The sequence below is a fragment of the Peromyscus maniculatus genome, chromosome 2 (genome assembly GCF_049852395.1).
Source record: "Peromyscus maniculatus bairdii isolate BWxNUB_F1_BW_parent chromosome 2, HU_Pman_BW_mat_3.1, whole genome shotgun sequence".
NCBI classification, from domain to species: domain Eukaryota; kingdom Metazoa; phylum Chordata; class Mammalia; order Rodentia; family Cricetidae; genus Peromyscus; species Peromyscus maniculatus.
This window is the reverse complement of record NC_134853.1, coordinates 54,123,006-54,144,244: the sequence shown is the minus strand read 5'-3', so window position 1 is coordinate 54,144,244 and position 21,239 is coordinate 54,123,006. Positions and strand designations below refer to the sequence as shown.

The following is a 21,239-nucleotide window of genomic DNA, read 5'->3' as shown; positions in this document are numbered from 1 at the left end:
TACACATTTTGCTATTTTGAATTTTTAAAATTGGCCAATATTTAATCACATAATGCTAATTAAGAGAAAACTGAGTTTTAGAAGTAAAAGGATTCCTGAAAATATACACTATTATTGTTCAAAAACAAATATGAACAATTCAATTGCTGTATTGTGGTAACTCAAACTTTACTTCAGATCTCTTCTACAAGATATGATCCACTACAGCATGACTTATCAGAAGAACACCCATTTTATTCTTTACTCCAGAAAAGAAGGGCACCATTGAGAAAAGTAACTACAGAGACATATGAAATTAGATGGTAATTTCGCATCAAACTTCCCTTACTTTTGAATGATAATTGTAAATATCTGTGCTCTATTTGTTAATACTTGACCATTAATAGGGTTCCTCTCTGTAAGTTCCTGTTCCTTCAATTTTGCACTCATTAAAAGCTCAGAGGATCAGGGCTTCGAAGCTGAAAGAAACCTATCTTCCCGAGTCCCTGCTGGCATTCCCTTCACCGGCTGAAGTCCACTTGCCTGGTTGCTCCTTTTAAACCTCACAGCCCAGTGTGCAACTGCTTCCTTCCAGGTTAGCAAACGTGTTGGACGGGAAAAATAAAATTTACTAACAATTGTTGTCGTCATCGCTATTTATTGCATATCACTAGTGAAGACACCACCATACATAGTTGTTTTATTTAATAGTGACTTTTAAGATAAAATGAACTTGGTAACTGGCTTAAGATTTACTTATTTGAATATTCGTCATTGTATAAAGTATCTGGTAACTAAAAATTTCATATTTAAATAACAAATGTTACTTACGTTCACACGTGTCCCCTTTTTGCTGATAGCCTGCTTTGCAGATACATTTTCCAATGGGTACTAACCACTCTCCTTCTGCACTGCAATGCATCCTGGGTGAATTTTCTGCCTCTTCCTCGGCACTGCTGACACATGTCCCACGAACCTCAACTAAGGAGGAAAATTCTGAACCAGTCACTGTATCTGGAAAGACAGCTAAGTTCTCAATAATGGACCAGCACTTCTTGTAGTATACTTTGACAGAAACCAATGCTATGCAAGCCCCTACATCCTGAAAGGCAAGATAGAATCCCTTTTTGGACAAAGGTCCAATCTCTCTCACCTCAGTGTTCAGCTTCATCTTTCTTTCACCAAGGTCACCTTGTGTAAAACTTTCATCTGCAGCAATGGTGTCTATTTTTACGTAAAGGTTTTCTCTTATATTCCTGCCGGTGTCATAGTCTGTTTCATAATAGTACAAATTAAAGGTTTCCTTGCACGTTCCCAGCACTCCGGGAAGACTATTACAATCCCTCAAGGTGAATTTCAATTCTACAAAAATCCTTTGTGCGTTGCCTTTAGAAATCCAGTTAGTCCGCAGCCAGTTGTTCTGGTTCGGCTCCATGACCTGGCACACCTGGTATGTTCTTATCGGAGTGTAGTTCTCATCCAAACCACTAATTTCTTCCCACTGTAATTTTTTTTTAAAAAAAAGGGGGGGGTCCATTAGTCTTTCAGCAAAGATAAAAATAAAAATAAAATGAAATCGTATTTCCCCAATAATATGAAGAATAAGCACAGTACCACAAGTATGGATTCCTGAAAGTCAGAGAGGGTAGGATCCCACTCTGCATTTTAGGAACAGAGCATCATTTTTATTTGGACATACAATGGACATTTTATTGTTTCACATCTGCTGGGAGAGTTCTAACATCTCTTTTCATATGTAAGTCTGTAGTCTCTAGTGTGACTGCAATTTTAACAGGCTAAGGCTAATGATTCTTAAAATTAGCCCTCAAAGTGTACAGATGCCAGTCAGAACTCCTGATAAGTCAGTTGACATTTTAAGGGTTTGTTTTGTTCTTAAACACAAAGATGCCTACAAACATGTAGAACAAGATTCCAAAAATACTGGAATGTAAAAACCTGAAACAATGTGTTGAAATTTATAATGTGGAATAGTTTGCAATCTTTTGAAAAAGAAACATTTCCTAGAGCTACTTATTTTTCCAGCATCATATATAAAATTGTACATAAAGCAATATATAATTATCAAGTAGTTTTGACAGTAAAATTCACCCTTAGAAACAAATTGTTTTAAGTAGCCAACCAAATATATATGTCAAATTAGCAAGCTATGCATGAATTGTTTTAAAATGCCCATTTATCTTCTGATACAATATGTAGTACAAGTGAACTCATTTATACTACTTCACAAAAAAGGGGAGGCAGATCAGCAACAAATTCAGAGATGATTGGATCATGTATATTACTTATTGCTCATAGCAAACAAGTTCTGCATATCTAACAGCTTTAAAGGCTTCAGTAACAGCTCTTTATGTCCTCTCTTACTATTATTGTGATTTTTCCCAGCTCACAGTATGATACATTAATAATGAAACTGTCATCGACTTGTTCTGACTTTCCCAATTAGAAATGCCAGATGTAAAATATTGTGTATTTTAGATCGCAAGTCCTATAGCATCTGATAAACTATTAATTCAAAAAATGTAGATGGGAAAATATGATAATATACATTGGGTAATGATTTTCACTTGTAAAATCTAATCAAAGTATCAATTTATTTAAAACTACTGCATGCATTTTTAAAATCATTCTTATAAAATTAAAAGAACTGATGAATTGAAGAATACTGCAACTCAGAAATGTCTCATGAAAGAATTAGTCATGTTGTATTTACTACAAATTTATTATACCAGCCTAATATTACCAAATGTCCTCAAACAGCAAAGAAATTGATTTTCATGTATGCTTCTTGGCACACATTTTTTTTCACTGTGTAACACTGTATATATTTTCCATTTATTTCTTGAGGTAGCTGTTTATATTCTATTTGTATGTAACTAAGGCAAATATCTCAGATTCCTCCACTGGTAAATAGATTTTTGTCTCCTAAATGAACTGAAGTTATTAAAAAGAAGGAAACAGTTATGGTGTCTACCAAAAAGCAAGAGCTGCAAAGCGAAATGTGCTTGCTCTTCTGACCAGACTTCAGCTTAGAGAAATCAAGGCTGATTATTCTGAGAGACTAATCTGAAGAATTCACACATTTAATTTTAAGAGTAATTATGTCATTCCAGATATGAGAAATAAATTTTGTTACCCATGAAAGAGATCTTTTTCAAGAAAGCCACAAAAGCAAATAGTCTCACTATTTGATATTTATGTCACTGTTTTTATTACACACTTTTTAAGACTGAAAGTATTTCACAAATGACACTATTGAGAGATGTCTCAATTCAGACAATGAATTTTATAAATATTATAAGGTATTATTATAATGTTATAAAATATTTTCTCATTACTCAGCAACAATATTGCTCTATGTAAACCCATGTGAGCAAGTCTGTGTCATGTAAAGAAAATGCTGTGGACATATTTTCTTACACGAACTATTGATTCATATATATATATATATATATATATATATTCAGACTTTAACTTGAGATTCTCTAGACTGATGAAATGCCCATTTGAGTCCAAGATAACATTGACAGTCATAATTTATCATGTTGTGGATTACATGGATGAAGTACTGCAATCATTTATCAGTTTACTTCTTCTCAGAGATAAAACCATCTTCTGTATCTATTTATTTTAATTGATGGATGGTAGAAAATGGGTTGCATCTGTCATTGGCAAAGCTGTTTTTTTTTTTTTATTTTAACCATGAATATCTTTCTACAATGTACATTTTCTAATGGAAACAATTTCACATACAAGGAATTCAGTGTACTTTTAGACTGAATTTATAAATGATTTGTCACTTTCACAGAATTTCTATGGCCAATAAAGATAACTACAATATGATCTCAGAGAAAATTTCTGAAATTTTAATTTAACAAAAACTCTGAATACTTCAAACATACTTAAGATGTCTCATTTTATTATTAAATGAGAAGTTCTCTAAGTGACTTCTGCTCATGCTATGTTGAGTCTATGATTTTGTTCTTGTACTTTCGTTCTCATTGTAAAATCAGTTGAAAGTGTTTATATCTTCATTGATATTTAATGCCCCTTTAACTCCACATTTCTTCATGCATTAAAGATAAATTTAAGTTACAATAGATTTTTTTCCTTTCTCAGAGTCCATTTACTTTATCAGAAATAAAATTTTATCCTATCTCACCATCAGAAATGACACATAAAGATGATATCAAACTAAATTTGAGTAATATACTTTTCTGAATATATGAAAAAGGTAAAAAAAAAAGAAAACATTTAAGGTTCTACTCAGACTGGGGCAGTCTTAATTCAGTCACATTTACTGCAGCTGAATTTTGCTGTAAAATGGATATATTTCTGTCATCACTTTTGATCACTAACAGCAGATAGCACAACACAAATGTTAAGAATCTAACATTTTGCAGCAAATCTTATGTCTCAATATTGTCCTACAGTTTCAGTTACCCTCTGGAGTCTACTTTGGGCAATGTTAGAACTATTTTTAAAAGATGAAAACAGGTTTCATACTGTTTTAAAGAATTACACAGTTTCTACCCAGTGATTATTACACAGGAACATAAGGCAACTGCAGAGGCTTAAGTGAGTTTGTGAAAAGATTGTTCCCTGCAATTAGTTAGCATTTATAACCTGAATGCGCAGGCATGATTGATGCCACTCACAGGAAGAACTCAAAGACCATGGGTTTGGTTTATTTTTTTTTTTCCATTTCCCGGAGTTCTAAGTATACTTTCTATATTCTGAGAATTCAATATATCATGAGAAAACAAAACACTGAACAATATATTGAAGTTTTAAACATTTTAAACGTATGCATGTGAATAGTCTTCCTAGGGGGAAGCTTCAGTTTCTTACTCAAGACAGATATGATCATATGGTATGAGAAATGTACCTACCCCACTGGGTGGAGAGGAAATCCATTCCAATTCTGTTTGTTGTGCTTTAGAGTCCAGTAATAGTACTGAAAAAGAAAGTTTTATTTCCAAATGTTACAAGAAAATTTTAAACACATCTCTAAATATTTTAAGATAAATCTAATTTTTATGAAATTATTACTTTATGACAACCCATTTATATAAATGAAGGGTGCAATGAATAGCCACATTGTATAAGCATATTACACTTTCTGGAGGGCAGAACATATTAAAATATCCATGCACTTGGTATCCTTCAATTAAAATGTAAAAATAAATTTTCAGTGAAATATTAACATGAAAGTGGGTGTAAAAAGCTAAAATCAGATAAAGTGATTGTGCAATAATAACATACAATGGAAGTCAGTAAGCGCTCCACATTTCACAACATATACCGACATGAACATAATAACATAGAATTCCTCACTACTTTTCAGCCAGGCTCTACTTTTTAATATTCTGCCAGCAATATTTTCTATCATCTATTGACGATTGAAATCTCATGTTTAAAGAAGAAAGAACTCACAGCACTTTGCCTTCTCCCAAAGTGAATTTAGAAAGCTAAATCCACGTTAAACAATGTTACCATGAGAAACAAGTTCCTGTTATCTGTAACTTGTGCTTTTAAGCTAGTCAAGCCTCAGCTTCCATATGGTTTTTTTTTTAAACTGGAAACATTTCAACATAGTAGCTATTCTCTAAATGGCTTAAACTCTAAACTGACTTCTCCAAACAATTGTATTCCATCTTTAGACTATCAAAAAGCATAATTAATATTTATGAAAAGTGTGATTAAAGTATTATTAGTATTAATGTAAAAATTCATTAAAATGGTACTTTTATGACACATTATCCTTTCAATTGGAGATGTTGCTTTAAGATAATTATTCTTATAAAATGCTTACTGATCAAACTGGTTTTAGAGTTACAAAGTTCTGGTGCTTTAAAACAATATACTTGACCCTAAAGCATTTTGACAAATGGTCTATTGGTCCAGAAGTCATTGTGAATATTCTTTACATATGCTTAATATCAACCTGAGGAAAATGTTCACATTTTGACTTAAAAATATGTCCTCACATAAACTTCTTAACATCACTTTCAGATTCTAGTTTTAAAAGGTGTGTGTTCTGAAAGGTAAAGAAAACAGTGTCTTTAATGTTAAGAGAGCAAACAATTGACTATACGCTCAGCTCCCTTACAGAACTCAGTTATCCCCAGTAACTGGAAACAGGTAAGTACAAAGACATGAGGTTGAATTGCTTGGTTTTAGTGTTTTTATATTTAGGATCGTCAGGAGTAAAAATTGACTCCCTTTCAATTAAAAACACACGCCACTTGTAAAATTTCAATTTATGTTTTAACTTGGAATACCAGTAAGTCTTTGGCTTAATTACAAGGAAAGTAATTTTTAAAGGCTTTCTTTAATTTTTTATTTTTTTAAATCCTGATGAAGCGATGAAGCAAGCCCAAAGAAACAAATTGAAGCCACACAACTCTCTTCTGGAATTTATTGTGGGGGAGGGCGCTTCTCTACTGACAACACCCAGTGGATTTTAAACCTACGTGACCCTTTGGGGTTGATTTTAAGAATGAAATAAACACTGCAATTACCCTTTTCTGCTGCGCCTTTACCCCTGGGCTACTTGGTGGCCAGCAAGTTAGCAGCGAAATTAGCAAATCAAGAAGCCATGGAAGGTGACCACCGAGCCGGTGATGCATTCGGCGGCTCTGGGGTGTTGAACGCAATCGCCCCCGCGTGCTTCTTCCCTCTGGGCTCACCACACACAGTCGGCCTCTCCCCGCTCCGGGAGAAGGCACGGGGCAGCTGGCCGCTACGAGGGGTCGGGGCTGAGGCTCTGCGGCCAGCCGCTGGGCTCCAGTGCAGCCGGAGCGAGCATCGGGGCGGGGCGGGGCGGGGCGGGGCAGCCAGACGGCCGCGCCCGCCAACCTAGCGTCCATTACACTTCCAGACCCGGGACTCCAGGGAGCCGGTGGCGCCCAGCTCGGGCACGAGTCGGGAGGAACAGACGGGCTTTCGGGAAGCGCCTCCTCTGAGGGCGCGGCGGCGGTTGTACTGTCGGAGGAAAAGCAGCAGCCGCAATTAGCTCTGCTCTCCCCAGCCACTCCTGCCGGCGTTAGGAAAGCCGGGAAGGGGACTCGGGCGGCCGGCCCCCACCCCAGGCGCCCCAGAAGCCGCGCACCTGCTCGCGGCGCTGCTGGCCGTGCGCCTTAGGTGCGGCGATGCCGCGGGCCACCTCCGGGTAGCAGCGCTCCGGGAACGCCATCGCCTGATTGCGCCTGAGCGCCCCGAGCGTCGCCACCGAGAAGATGGGCGCGTTCCCCTCCACCTGCCTCTTAAACATCTCCTCTGCATCTAAAGAACTCGGGCTTGGAGCATCAGAACCCTCTCCACGTAGCACCGGAGGAGGAGAGCGAGCGAGGCCTGCTGGCTGCAAGCACCTCTCCCCCTAGTGATGCTGTTATTTATAGCTCAAACTCCTGCTGGAGTCTGCCAGAGCTCGCGCGCGGCGCTTCGCTGTGCGGGGCAAACTTTTCCTTAGATCCCGCTATTCCAGAGGAATCGGGACAAGGTGGCAGGGTGACTCTTTCTGATCGCCAAAGTCAAGAGGCTCGAAATGTGTGTTTGGTGGGTGGGTGGGTGTCTCTAGCAGACGCAGGTCCACCTGCAGACACAACCATCAGCTCAGAGACACGTTTTTCTCTGAATGGATTCAGCGTCAACACAGATTGCAGATGTGCAAAGTGAGGTCAGAAGGTCAGCCTGTTCCAAAGTAGGATACTGCATCGGGTTGGGGATGTTGAATGGACAGAGAAGGGTGGGCGAAGAGAATAAAGAAAAGCTCCGTGAAATCCTAAGTTTTAGAAATAGAAGAAGCGAAGACCAATACGCTCCCTCCCTTTAGTAGTACCATGACCTACATCTAACAGATCTCTCTCCCTTTACAGCTCTGAACAGGCCCCTAAAGTATCTGAAAATCAACATTAAATACGCAGGTTGTCAGATCGGGTCCCGGTATTGTGAGACCGCTTAGCAGCAAAACACTTCCTTTGACAGGATTTATTTTTCCCCAGCTCCAACTACAGGCACCGAAAGGTATTTTACCTTTTGCCGGTGGTTCAAAGGAGACGCAGGGAAAAATACCCACGTACAGGCGTATCCTGTGGTCAAAAGAAACCTCCCCTCCCTTACCAAAACTGGTCCCCGGAGGCCAGCGCTTTCGCCAAGGCTGGCCATTCGGATTCTCGGAGTACCGGACCTGGGCCAAGTGACTGGAGACTTCTCACTCGGTGGCCTCTCATGGCAGGCTGCGGGCTGCGGCCAGCCCTCCCGGCGGCAGGTCGAGCCGGGGCCCCGCGCGTGCTGCCTCCCCTTGCGGCCGCATTGTTTCGCGCGGCAGCCGAGCGCCCACCACAGGCCCGCGCCGCCGCCGCCGCCGCCGCCGCCGCAGTGAGCGAGTCGGCAGGAGCCGGTGCGCTCGCAGCCTCGGAAGTCTCGGCCCCTCCGGGAAAGCTGGGGGGGCGACGCGAGCTTGCACTCCCCAGCTTTCGAACCAACTCTGACCGAGGCACCCGCGAAAGGCCGATCGCGAAAGAATGGCCAGGCGCGGCGGCTGGAGCGGAAGACCCGAGCCGCCGGATGCAAGAGAACCAGCTCGCCCCGCCAGCCTCGCCAACCCGGACCCCCGGGCTGCCCCGGCTGCAGAGCGCGCGCCGGTCCCCGACCACCCCCGGAGCTCAGGGCCCGACTAGTCCCGACTGGTCGCCGCTGGTCGCTCCGAGCCGCCGGCGGGGAGGGGGCGGGGGTCGGGGGAGGGTCGCCTGGCGCCGGAGGCGCGGCCGGCAGCGCCGCGGACCCGTCGGTTCGTGCAGGTAGACAGAGAAATAAATAAGTCAGAACAAACTTTGCTTTCCTCTGGCCTTACCTTCCTTCGCAGCCTGCGCCTCCCCCATGTGTGCAAAGCCGAGCAGCCAGATGTAGCACAAAATAATCCACGAAGGGTACCGAGTTTGAAAAACCATGGTGCATGAGCAGGTTTGATTTTAGGCTGCAGTTGGGTCGCAGCTCTTTAGATGCTGTTTGCTCCGAAGTGGGTTATTATTGTTGTTATTGTTGCGCTCGTCGCATCGATCTCCCTTCTGGGTCCCAGGCCGGCTGCTCCACGCTTAGCTGTTTGATTTCTCTCCCCCCTCCGGTTCGTTCGCACCGTGTTTGCTGCCTGCAAGTCTCCGACTGCAGACCGGCCGCTTGCTCCACACTCCAATAATATCAATTAGGGGGGAGGGGGCGGGGCTCGGAGCCGAGAGCCTCTGCCACTCCAACTGAGTGGCAGACGCAGCCCGCCTGCCAGGCGGCGATTCCCAGGGCCGGGGGGCGGGTCCCTATGAAGTGGCCGCCTCTACCTCGGGGGCGGGGTCCTGAGCGGGAGCCAATCAGCGCCGAGCGGAGTCGGGTTGCGAGTCCAGGATTCCCTCCCAGTTCGGATGCTGGGAAAGCGGCGACGGGTAGCGTTAGGCCAGCGGCGTGCAGCTCGGAGCACTTGGCTTTTAGCTACCGCAGCTTCACTGAGCTGGATAAACCCGAGAATAACTCTCCCGACTTACACTCTTGTATATAGCAGTGCGGCTCACGCCTTCTAGAAGGCAGAAGCGAAACAAGCCTTTCCTCACCTACCAATCACCGACCCCGACCGGGACAGTGAAATTGAGCCTATGCTTTTGGAGTGGCTGTTACTTTTTTGTTAGCAATCTCTGCGGGTTGGGTAACACTGGGTTTTTTGCCTTTCTTTCTTTTTTCTTTTTCTTTTCTTTTCTTTTTTTTTTAAGTTTCAACTTCTGTTCTACAACTCAGGAGATATTTTTGGCTACCACTCCCCTCAATCTCTGGTAGAAGAAAATTAACCAAAAGTGTTCTCTTCCAAACCATTTTTTGCCAGAGTTTGCAAGAACCTATGACAAAAGAAATCCTGGAAGAGGGGTTAGAGAAAGGAAGTCTTTTGTTTTATGCTTGCCTCTTCCCTAGCCGTATCTTCAGTTACTTTCTTCGGCAAGTGGGACCTTAGAAAAACGTTCCCTGCCGTTTTTCTTATATGCTTCTCATTTTCTGGGGTCTTGCATAGATTGCCCCGCTCCAATCGTTTCCCATTCCCCTGTGTAAATAACATTGAGTTTTAGAGAAAGCCACCAGGTACTAAATTCACAAAACCATTCCTTCTACTTGGACAAACATTTACTATTTTCTGCAGTTAGTCCATAATTATTCCGTAATTATCGTTCGAAGGGAAGCTAAGACTAAAAATGTAACCAACATTTCCACTTGAATTCCTCCAACCCGAGCTGCAAGGATAAGTGCATGGGGAAATCTGGTTTCCATTAGGCAGTGTTGCAAGCAAAAGGTGGTTGACATTGTAAAATGAAAAACTTAAAAACGTAGTAGCCAAATCATGTATTTCAAGGGTCACGTTAAGTAGATAGGTCACATATTTAAGATGAACATTTTTTCTTATTGCTCAATATTTCTTTCTTAAGGAAAAAAAAATCTCCTTGATGATCAGCCTTTATTCCTGATGGAGAAAAAGTTTGACCTCAGACTTAAGCCTTCCTAGCTGACCTCTCTGGAAATGTACACTGGGTCCTCTGGTGTGTGCACTAGGGACTTCTAAGAGACAACAGGCCCAGACACTTTTCTTTTGTTTTTATGGTTTTCTTCCGCTTTTTTACTTGCCTGATATAATTATGCCGAAGACAGAAATGAACTTTCCTTCTTTTCCACTTTACTTCTGTAGTTTATTTATTAAATGTTACATATTGCTAGCCATTAGATCTATTAAATATTTTAGAAATTATGCTTAAAAGCATCTTAAGTGCCCTTTAAAGATGCATAGAAAATGTAAAATGCTTAATAGATTAATCTTGGAAGGAGACAAAACAATTTAGGCAAAACACACTGGTTACAGAGAAGATGAAGCCTTATTTAGCCAGACAGATGCAATCAGGGTAAAAGTTGGAAGCTCAAATTCAGTATTAAAAATATAAATCTCTACACTTAAGCTTTAAAACTCACAGAATCACAAGCTCACAAATGTTGAACAATTTCTAATAGTCAAAATAAAATTTCCAAGATTTCAACAATTTCCCTGAGGTCTCATCCTCCTAGAGTGTCCCCGAGATAGCCTTGACAATTTAAATATCCCTTTCATCTATTGAATGACTTCTACTAAGTGATAGGAATACAAACACTTCCCAATTAAACCAGGAAGCTGCAGAAGGAACATGTTGTTTCCTCAGGGAAGTGCAAGTTATTGTGGAGCCTGCTGTTAGTGTGACCCTCTTCCCATCAGACACAGGCACACTTAGAGTCACACCCTTATTTTTGGAGATGAAAGTTTCAGGTTAACTGCTCCTGTTCCAAGCTGGTGACATTCTCCCCGAAGGTCAACACAAAGATGTTTATTTCTAGGATCACCAACCCAGTGATATGTAAGTGTACTGATAAGGAAGTCAGGACATGTTCAATGTATAATGTTTTATAGTATGTCTTAATATTAAATTCATATTAGAATATATTTTATAAGCAGTAGAAAATGTGTAAGTCTACCTCCATGTAAAGCTACTGAAATTAAACAGTAACAGAAGAGTCCATGTTTTAAAATAATATAATAATAAATTTTCTCACAGCTTTTGAAAAATACTTCATTTTAGTCAGATAGGTATGCTTTATGAATATTATTTCTTGAACAATTTTTAGGAAGTAATGTACATATAGAAAGTGAATTAGAAATTAGCTCATTTTCTGCTAATAGCAGTACCAAATGATATATAAAATCAACACGTTTGACCAAAAAGCAGAAATTTTGAAAACTTTGTTGTTTTTATTTAACGATTATGCATTGTTCTTGATAAAAATAACCTACTTAAGTTATGAACTTTAAATACATAGGAATGAATACTAAAACCTCATGTTTCAATATCTTCTGTTTTGAAACATCTACTAATAAAGGCAGAATGAAAAGATGAAAAATGTCTGTCTTCATATACAAGGACATAGCGAAGTTTTATTCACTTTGTATCATTTCTCTAAAATTTACTAGTAATCACACATAATCATACATACATGAAAATTAATGCCAGTTTAAGTCATATATTGCTAAGTGAGAGAGGCAGCTGTTATTTTCTTTTAGCTTTCCACAATACTAATACTCACCTTAGTATTTTACCTCTGTGAAATAGCTTTGGGTTTTAAAAAGAGAAATACTTAGGAGTAAACTGTAATAACTTCAGAGAATAAGGTTTATGCATTTTCTAATCACAAAAGTGGCTCTGTGTGTTCGTGTGTGCACATCTAGAGGAGAACAGCTGGAGAGCTCAGCGCCATACTGTGCCTTGGCTGGCAAACAGAATACTGACCACCAACAAGGAATTGCCACCGAGCTGCCTCTGGACACACCTCTGTCTCACTTTTGTCCCAAATGCAAATTCATCAAAGAAAAGGGACTATTTAAAGAGAATTGGAAAGGGTAATCTGTAGAAGAAAATCATTAAGAAAAAAAGAAACACTGTATCTAGGTTAGTAGATAGCGAAAACCAAGTTTTCAACTTGTGGTTTCAATCCAAATGTAACCATTTTTCCACTGCCTAGGAAAATCATTTATATATTTACATCAGCATGATTTATGTACTGTATGAAAAACATTTCTTTGCCATGTAATGTAAACATAAAACACAGAAAATTATTTCATCTTGTCATCTCAGGATCAGACTCAGCAAGCAAAAACCCAAGAATATGCTTTGCATCTTTATGAAATTGTATCCACTTGGGGTATTAGATAAATGGCAAAATTCAAAAAAATCATAATCATAATGTTTCACCTGCAATCACTGAGTTAATTTAATAAAGATTAGCTAGTAAGAGATAACAGGAATATTGCTAAGGTGTCATTGAAATGCTCTGATAAAAATATTCAAGTGTTTTTAAAAGTACCACTGTTTGAGCAATATCAAGAGAACTGGTTATTGGAAGAAAAATGTGTTACACATTACTCAAAATCACTTTACATGTGGTTAGTATTCTTAAGAATAAGGTTTTTTTTTTTTTCTAAAGTAATTTTGCCTGAGGAGGTTCTTCCTATCCAGTATTCACACTCTTTTTTCTATAAATCACCAGTGTGGATATGAAGACATATATGAAATAGTGTGAAATACTTCTCCACACTTTCATGGTTTCCCATCTTAAAATTTGTTATGTCTTTATCCAGATGATATTTAGCTGTCAAGGAGAGCAGTGATAATGCAGTGACCACCAGGGGGCATCAGGTCCTCTGGGTGTCCTGGCCAATCAAGTTCACACTAAGAATTAACTAATTACGAAATACATGTGTGTATATATGTATAATGTGAATATAACACTATTGATACACTTAGGTTTCCTCTCTATATTTATATCTCTATATTTACCAAAGTCCTTCATAAAAAAATATTGTGATGTAACCAACTTCATTTTGCAGAGGCCAAGATAATGGAACAGGCTCAAAAAGGGATCTTAAAAGGTAAAATATGTTTCAGAAAAATCTCTCAATGATTTTTAAAAGTAAACATCTGAGGACTTTGAACCTCAGATCGACCTCATTGTAGTATTTATCTTTCTTACTTTCCACCTAGTTATCTGCAAATCTTTTGCCTGAGAAATCGAGCCCCCTTTCTATTCAGAAAGGGTATTCTGGGCATGGACCTTTCAACAGATCCTCAACTTTTAAGGATCCCACAGCTCTAACTTGAAGCATATATCAGAGACTCCTTCTCATCCTAACCATATTTCACATTTAATACTACTACTGGAATTTTCAAGAATGTCTGGCTAATTTTAAAGGGTTCTGTGAAGAGGTCTAAATAATAAGGGAATTCCACATGGCATCTTAGTGCAGAAAAGTTTCTGTTACGAAGCATGAAGTGCATCCATGGTGCCCCCTAGTTGCAAATTTGAAAACTCATTGGCATGATCTCCTCTGAACAATCTACTTTCTGCAGAAGGTTGTGCCTCACTGTTTTCATTGACTTGGTATGTGCTATCCTTTGTGAAGGAAATGGTCACATTTGTATTAAGACAAAACAACCTTCCTGGAAGGAGAGGACTATGACCCAAATTCATTTGAATTTCAAAGTGTTCAAAGTTCCAGAAGATCAGAATTATCTGACTGAGACTGAAATGATCCCAAATACCTGAGAAAGGTATTCATGGCAAGGGAAAATAAAAGAACTAAGCTTAAAATGTGTTGGCTAAAGGCCTGAATCTTGGATTCAAGGCCTCAGAACCTAGCAACTAGTCTGTTCCTCTTTTCCACTGTTTTCAACATTTGTTGCCAGAGACCAGAGGCCAGAGAAGTGTTATCCCTCAGATTTTGGAATTGCATTCTATAGTTATCATAATATAACAAAAATGTCTGTTCTTAGTGTTACTAATATTATTATTATTATTATTATTGCTAATCCATTATTTACTTTGTTTCTTTTACTATTTTTTCAAGCTCTTTTTTTTAGTCTTCCTTTTCTTCATTTATTTGGCAAACAAAACATGACAGACAAAACACTTCAGAAGTCTTTATACAACAAAACTGGCAATCATATATGTTTTTAAACATGAATACCCTGGCACATCAACAGCAAGCTCATGAATACAACAATGATGAACTTGTAAAATGTGTTCATACTGAAAAAAGTCAAAGGGTAAAAATTGTCAATGCATTTCCATATACTTATTAATTGTATTTATCAGCTTAATAATAACTATGGGGCATGCAAACTACTGGATGAGACTTCCCTGGTCTTTTGACCAAATACACCAGAAAATGACATTTGGATTGTTGCCTCATTTGCAGATGCCTAAAGAACAGAGATCTTAAGACTGAAGATGTGCAACAAAAATATATTCTTTACTGAAAAAGTTTCTACCTAAATTCACAATGTTACACACAAGCCAATAATGTGTACTGCAAGACAATCCATAGGATAAATTAAAACTTCGAAGTCTTCGCACAGTTCATTTTGCCATTATTAAAAACTGTGTAAAAATGAAAGTCATAGCATTGTGAATTTAAAAGACAGTGCTGCCGATTTAAATTGGAGGAAAAAACTTGAAAGAAAATTCAACTCACATAAAAGAATATTATAATGGAACACCATAGGAACACATATTCTAAAGAAACAGCCCTTTCCATGATAGCTAAGCTTTGAAGTCTTGCACTGTGGTAAATGGCTGCTCTTTTCTCCCTGTCTCTGTCTTAAGACATGGCTCACCTCAGACAATACGTTCATATTCTTGTTCTATCCAGTGGATCTTTCCCACCTAGTTTACTCACACACACTAATCTCTCCTGGAAACACCCACAGAGACACACACAAAAATAACGCCTTCCCAGTTTCTAAGTATCCCTTCTGCCTACCATGATGTAACAATGGTGCACACATTGAAAACACAATACTTGCTTCTAGAGATTCCTTCTATGGGTCTTCTGGAGCCGTTTGCCGGTTTCTTTCAGCGGGAATTACAGTTTGTGGGATTTCGGCTTGCAGGATTTCAACATTTGGGGTTTTAAACTTTCAGGATTGTAAATTCGGGGATTTTAAGCCTTAGAGAATTTGGACTTGAGGTCTTTTGATCTTTTAGGATTACGCTGTTGGAAGTGTGGTGTTCGCCACTGTCTTTTGAGATTATGATTGGCGCCTCTGTCCATTACTTTCTCATGTCTATCAGTTGCCTCTGCTTGCTCAGGTTTGCCTTGGGTTCCTCTGTTCCTTTTGTTTGTTACCAGTTTTCACGTCCTTTTTGTTCTTAACCAGTTTTCATACCTTCACTTGCACTGTTCTTGTGTCTCTAATCTGATGGTCTGACTTATAAAGACAGAGGAATTTTAATGCCAGTTCTGTAGTACCTACATCACTGCTTGAATATACACTAACTACCAAGTTGTTGAATAAATTAATAAATAATTTTCAATTAGTTTCTCCATGTAATTTATCATTATCACTGAAAGGTTACTTCTACCGAAATATTTGGCAAAGATATTTCCTCCCATTTAGATTATCTGGAGGCAAGATTTTTGGCAGCGCCATTAGTAATAACAATTCAAATCTGCAGATTACTAGAGTCTCTAATATGTAACGTTCAAAAGAGAGAAAATATATCCGAGGATGTATATTCATTTTTAAAGAGAGCTATAAATATTAAAACAGGGAAGATAATTATTAGGGAAATGGGAGAATTAAACAGGATAAGTTCTCATTATAAATGCTTAGTGCATTAATTAAAAAAAAGTCATCTGGCAGTATGAAGCAAGGCAGCACATCCCAATTTGAGCTGGTCTACTTAGAAGTGAAGGGTGATAACAAAGGCATAGATCTTAGCTCAAAGAAACTATTCTTTATCGCCCCATTTTCTTAAAAATAAATCTCATAAAAGCCCTAGAGTAGGGGCTCTTTAGAAACCTCTAGAATGAGCATTGTTCTGGTGCATTTTCCAAACCCAACCTTCAGAAACATCCTGGCTGAAAGCATTCAAAACTACCCTTAGGTCCATGATTCTCATATGGGCAGAACATTGAAATCCCCTCAGGAACCTTTTTAGGACTTCATTAGCAGCCATTTGGTTTACTTATTCATTTAATCATTATAATGTATACTCACAGTTGGGGAAAATTGCTATTGAGCACCACTGTTCAATACACATGCAATGTGAACTTTACGCATAATTAAAGTTTTGTAACAGCTACATTAAAATAGAAATTAATAGGTATATTTATTTTCATAATTATCTTTGTCTCATCTAGTATATCAAAACTGTAATTTCAAAGTATATAAATAGACACATTTCTAGTTCTTTGGATGACATGTGGCTAATGGTTTTTCTACTGGACAGTATATGTCACAGTTTCCCAAAAATCTTCTTATATCACATCTTGCACAAGGAGCAGGGCTTGAAAGTTTGCATAACTAACATATTTCAAAGTGATGCAAAGACTTCTGGTCCACAACTCACATGAAGGGAACTACCACTGTGAAGCATGACCTCTCAGTTGTTGGTGTTCAACAGGAATACATGACAAGTTTTCCCATGAGGCTAAAGGGATTCCACACTGGATTCTTATGAATTCATCTGAGGTGAGGCCTGGGCTTATGCTTTTACAATGATTATAATACTCTAAAACTTGAAAAAAAAATGTAAAAACTAGCCTTCATTTTTGAAGAATTGTGGAAGCACAGAAATTGCAAAAATACAACTACATTAAATAAATTTTATGTATACGTATATATGCAAGAAGAGACTATACAACAACCCATCTAATTTCCTTCATTATTGACATCTTATCAAATTATTGTACAGAGTTAAAAACATGAAACCGATATTGGAACAATACTTCCAGAATATTCAGGTGTCATTAGTTTCACATATACTGGTATGTGTCTGCATTTGTGTAATTCTATCCCATGTTTAGATTAATATACTCATTACTACCATCAATTTATAGCTTATGTCAAAGATCCCACATGCTATCTTCTTGTTACATCTGCCCATTCTTTTCAAAGTCCCTTGCTCCTGACAACCACTAATACGTTTACTTATTTTGTTTAATTTTACAAATATACTGTTAAGCAAATAAAATATTATAGTATGCAACATTTAAGACTAGCTGGTTTTATTCCATAAATATTCTTCATGTTCCTGCAAGTTGTTTATTGTGCTGATTGTTTATTCCAGTTGGAAAATGGCATTGTACTGTAAGGATGGACCACAGCCAATTAACCGACTTACACTGAAAAACACTTGTCTACCCACTTGCTCATTAAAGACATTTAAATCTTTTCCTTTAAATTTCATTAGTTTATTTGTTGTTACTGTTTGGGTGTTTGGGATTTACTCAAGATCTCATCTGTTCCAGGCAGCTGTTCTACCTCTGATTTGCACCCCAGTGCTCCATGCTTTGACTATTACAAACAATGCTGCTGCAGTGTTCAAACATACAGGCTTGGGTAGGATCATGTATTTTCATTTCTCTGGAAATGAAATTATAGTTTCCTTTCATTTACTGGGATTAAAACATTGACAGGAGGAAACCTAAGGAAAAAAAAAATATCTGTTTGTCTTATACTTCCAGGTCCACCAATGATCGAAGTCAGGGCAGGAACTGAAGAAGGAACTTAGTACTGAAACCATTAAGGAGCTGCTTGCTAGCTCACACACCAACCCATGCTTGGCATTTTTTTTTCCCCCAGGGGGAGTTAAAAATAGGGTTTCTCTGCATAGCCCTAGCTGTCCTGAATTTACTGTGTAGATCAGGCTGGCCTCAAGCTCAGAGAAATCTGCCTGTCTCTGCCTCTGGATTGCTGGGATTAAAGGCGGGCTGCACCACCACTGCCTGGCAGCGTGTTTTCTTAAAGAAGCCCAGGGAATGAAGCTACCCACAGTAAACTGGGCCCTCCTGCATCAATTAACCATCAAAACAATTCCCTACAGACACGTCCACAGTCCACTCTAAGTTAGGTAATCCTTCAGCTGAGACTTCTTTCACAGGTGACTCTAAGCATTGTTGACAACAGCACCCAATAGCATAATTGGTGTGTCAGAAAGTAAAAAATTGAAACTATCACCAAAGTACATTCAAGTCACCATGTTACATTCTGTCCAGCAAGTGCAGTTTCTTTGCGTCTTTGTTGACATGTACAATCATTGCTGTTTACTTCTCACCACTCAGTGTAGGTATCAAGTGATCTCAAATTGGGATTTTAATTTTCATACCCCTAGTGAATAATAATGGTGATAACTTTCAGTTTTATATCTTGCCATCTGTATATACTGTTTGGTGAACTGTCTCTGTTGTGTTTTTTTTCCCTGTTTACCTACTGGATGTCTTAAATATTGAGTTTTGAGATTGCTGGTCTCTAGTTTTTCATTCTCTTCACTGAATCTTGTACATGGAAAAGGGGAGTTTTGGTAAAGCTCAATTTAATATTTTGTTTATGCTCTTATGGGTTGTCAACTCTGCTGTGGAATAATCCTTCTGTACACTGTGAATATATATTAGTCTTATTGGTTAATAAAGAAGCTGATTGGCTAATAGCAAGGCAGGATAAAGTTAGGCAGGACAATCAAACTTAGGATGGTGTGATGAAGAAGGGAGGAGTCAGAAGAGATGCCAGCCAGCCACCAAGGAAGCTGGGCATATAAAAAATGAGGTAACCTTCCTGGTGATGTGAGTAGCAGTCCAGTCATCCTTGTTCCACATCTAGTATCCTTCTATGAGTGAGTACATACCATGTTTGTCTTTCTGAGTCTGGGTTACCTCACTCAGAATGAGGAGGGAAGGGGAGGGGGGGCGGGAGGAGGAGAACAAGGGAATCTGTGGCTGATATGTAGAAATAAATTATACTGTAAAATAAAATTTAAAAAAAGTAAAAAAAATGAGGTAATAAACTATGAGCCATGTGGTAAAACATTGATAAGAAATATAGATTACTTTAAGTGTAAGAGTTAGCTAGTAATGAGCCTGACCTATCTGCTGAGCATTTGTAATTAATATTAAGCCTTTGAGTGGTTATTTGGGAATTGATGGGTCGGGGAGAAACATCTGATTACACAGTTCTTCACATTAGATAATATAAATTTTCTCCTTATTTCTTTACTAAATTTTGGCAATTTTACATTTGCCATTTAAGCTTGGTATCCACTTTTTATAGATATGAGATTTAGATATTGGTTCTCCCATCACCCCCAGACACCAGCTGGCCCAGTGCCATTCATTTAAAATATTTTGCAAGCAAAGTTTTAAATTACTGCAAACTCACTTACTACCTATCTTAGTTAGGGTTCTTATTGCTATAAAGAGACACCATGACCATAGCAACTCTTATAAAGAAAACATTTAATTGCAGTGGCTTAGATTTTCAGAGGTTTAGTCCATTATCATCATAGTGCAACATGGTGGTATCCAGGGAGAAATGGTGCTGGAGCTGAGCTGAGAGTCCTATATCATGTTAGGCAGGCAACAGGAAGTAGTCTGAGATACTGGGTAGTATCTTTTGCATATATGAGATCTCAAAGCCCACCTCCACAGTGACACATTTCCTCCAACAAGACCACACCTACTCCAACAAGGTCACACCACCTAATAGTGTCATTCCTTTTAGATAGGAATTTTCTTTCAAACTACCACATTCAGCTCCCTGGTCCCCAAAAGCTTGAAGTCAGATCATAATGCAAAAATGTACTCAGTCCAACTTCAAAAGTCCCCATAGTCTATAACAGACTCAAACTTATTTGAAAGTCTAAAGTCCAAAGTTTCTTCTGAGATTCATGCAATCTCTTAACTGTAATCCCCTGTAAAATCAAGATCAAAAAGCAAATTATATACTTCCAAAAATAATGTCACAGGATATACATTACCATTCCAAAATGTAGGGAAGGGAACATAGTGAAGAAATACTGGACCAAAGCAAAACCGGAAATCACCTGAGCAAACTCCAAACTCTACATCTCTGCATCTGATGTCAAAAAGCTCTTCAAATCTCCAACTCCTTTCAGCTTTGGTAACTGCAAAACACTTCTTTCTCTTGGGCTGGTTCCACTCCCTGTTAGCAGCTCTCCTTGGCAGGTACCTCATGACTCTGGCATCTCCAGCATCTTGGGATCTCAAAGGATATCCAGACTTCAACATCACAACTTCACACAATGGCCTCTTTAGGCCTACATTCAGAGACACCCCTGACACATTCCTGGCCCCAGAGCCTTTCCTTAGCAGATAGAAAGATTCTATAATCCTTTTTTTCTACCCTTGACTCTAAAGACAGAACCACATGGCTGAAGCTGCCAAGTTCTGCTGCTTATTAGGGCTGGAACGTATTGGAGAAATTATTTTGGCCACTCCACGTAGTTAAAAGGATATTTATTTAATAGTGTAACTCACAAATTAAGTGAAAGGTAGGTCGCAGGGTCTGGGGAAGGTGTATTGCAATCCAGCGGTGTTCTCCGGAGTTCTGCACAATCCACCTTCACCGTTCAGCGTCCTGGCACAGAGAGAGTGCACAGAGAGAGCTCTGGCCCATCCAGCTCTCGGGTCTCCAGGCGCCTCCCCTTGCCCTGCCTCGTAGGCATGACAGTTGCCAGAGTCTCAATGGGGGGTTGGAACTTCCAGATCCAAGCTGGAATGGCTACCCACTACATCTCCCCCTTTTTGTCTAAATAAGAAGGTTCTAAACTAATACAAGACTATATACAAAGGAATGGTTATCAAATATTGTCCAGAAATAATGAGGGATAATGACCTA

At 39.0% G+C, this 21,239-nt stretch overlaps 1 protein-coding gene across 6 annotated transcripts in view; it reads right to left on the bottom strand.

The window, feature by feature from the left end:
• Positions 1-9,200, bottom strand: part of Epha7 (EPH receptor A7) — a 146,205-nt gene extending 137,005 nt beyond the window's left edge. For 5 of the 6 annotated variants that reach the window (XM_016009536.3, XM_006991268.4, XM_042270945.2 and 2 more), the window contains exons 1-3: positions 8,855-9,171; positions 4,890-4,954; positions 811-1,480 (exon numbers count right to left, since the gene is read on the bottom strand). In XM_016009536.3, the coding sequence (XP_015865022.1) occupies positions 811-1,480; positions 4,890-4,954; positions 8,855-8,951 (832 nt within the window). In that variant the 5' untranslated portion in view covers positions 8,952-9,171. Of the gene's footprint in view, positions 1-810; positions 1,481-4,889; positions 4,955-8,854 lie in introns of all 6 variants that reach the window. The other variant, XM_006991267.4, reaches the window with a different exon arrangement.
• Between the last annotated feature and the right edge of the window lie 12,039 nt (positions 9,201-21,239).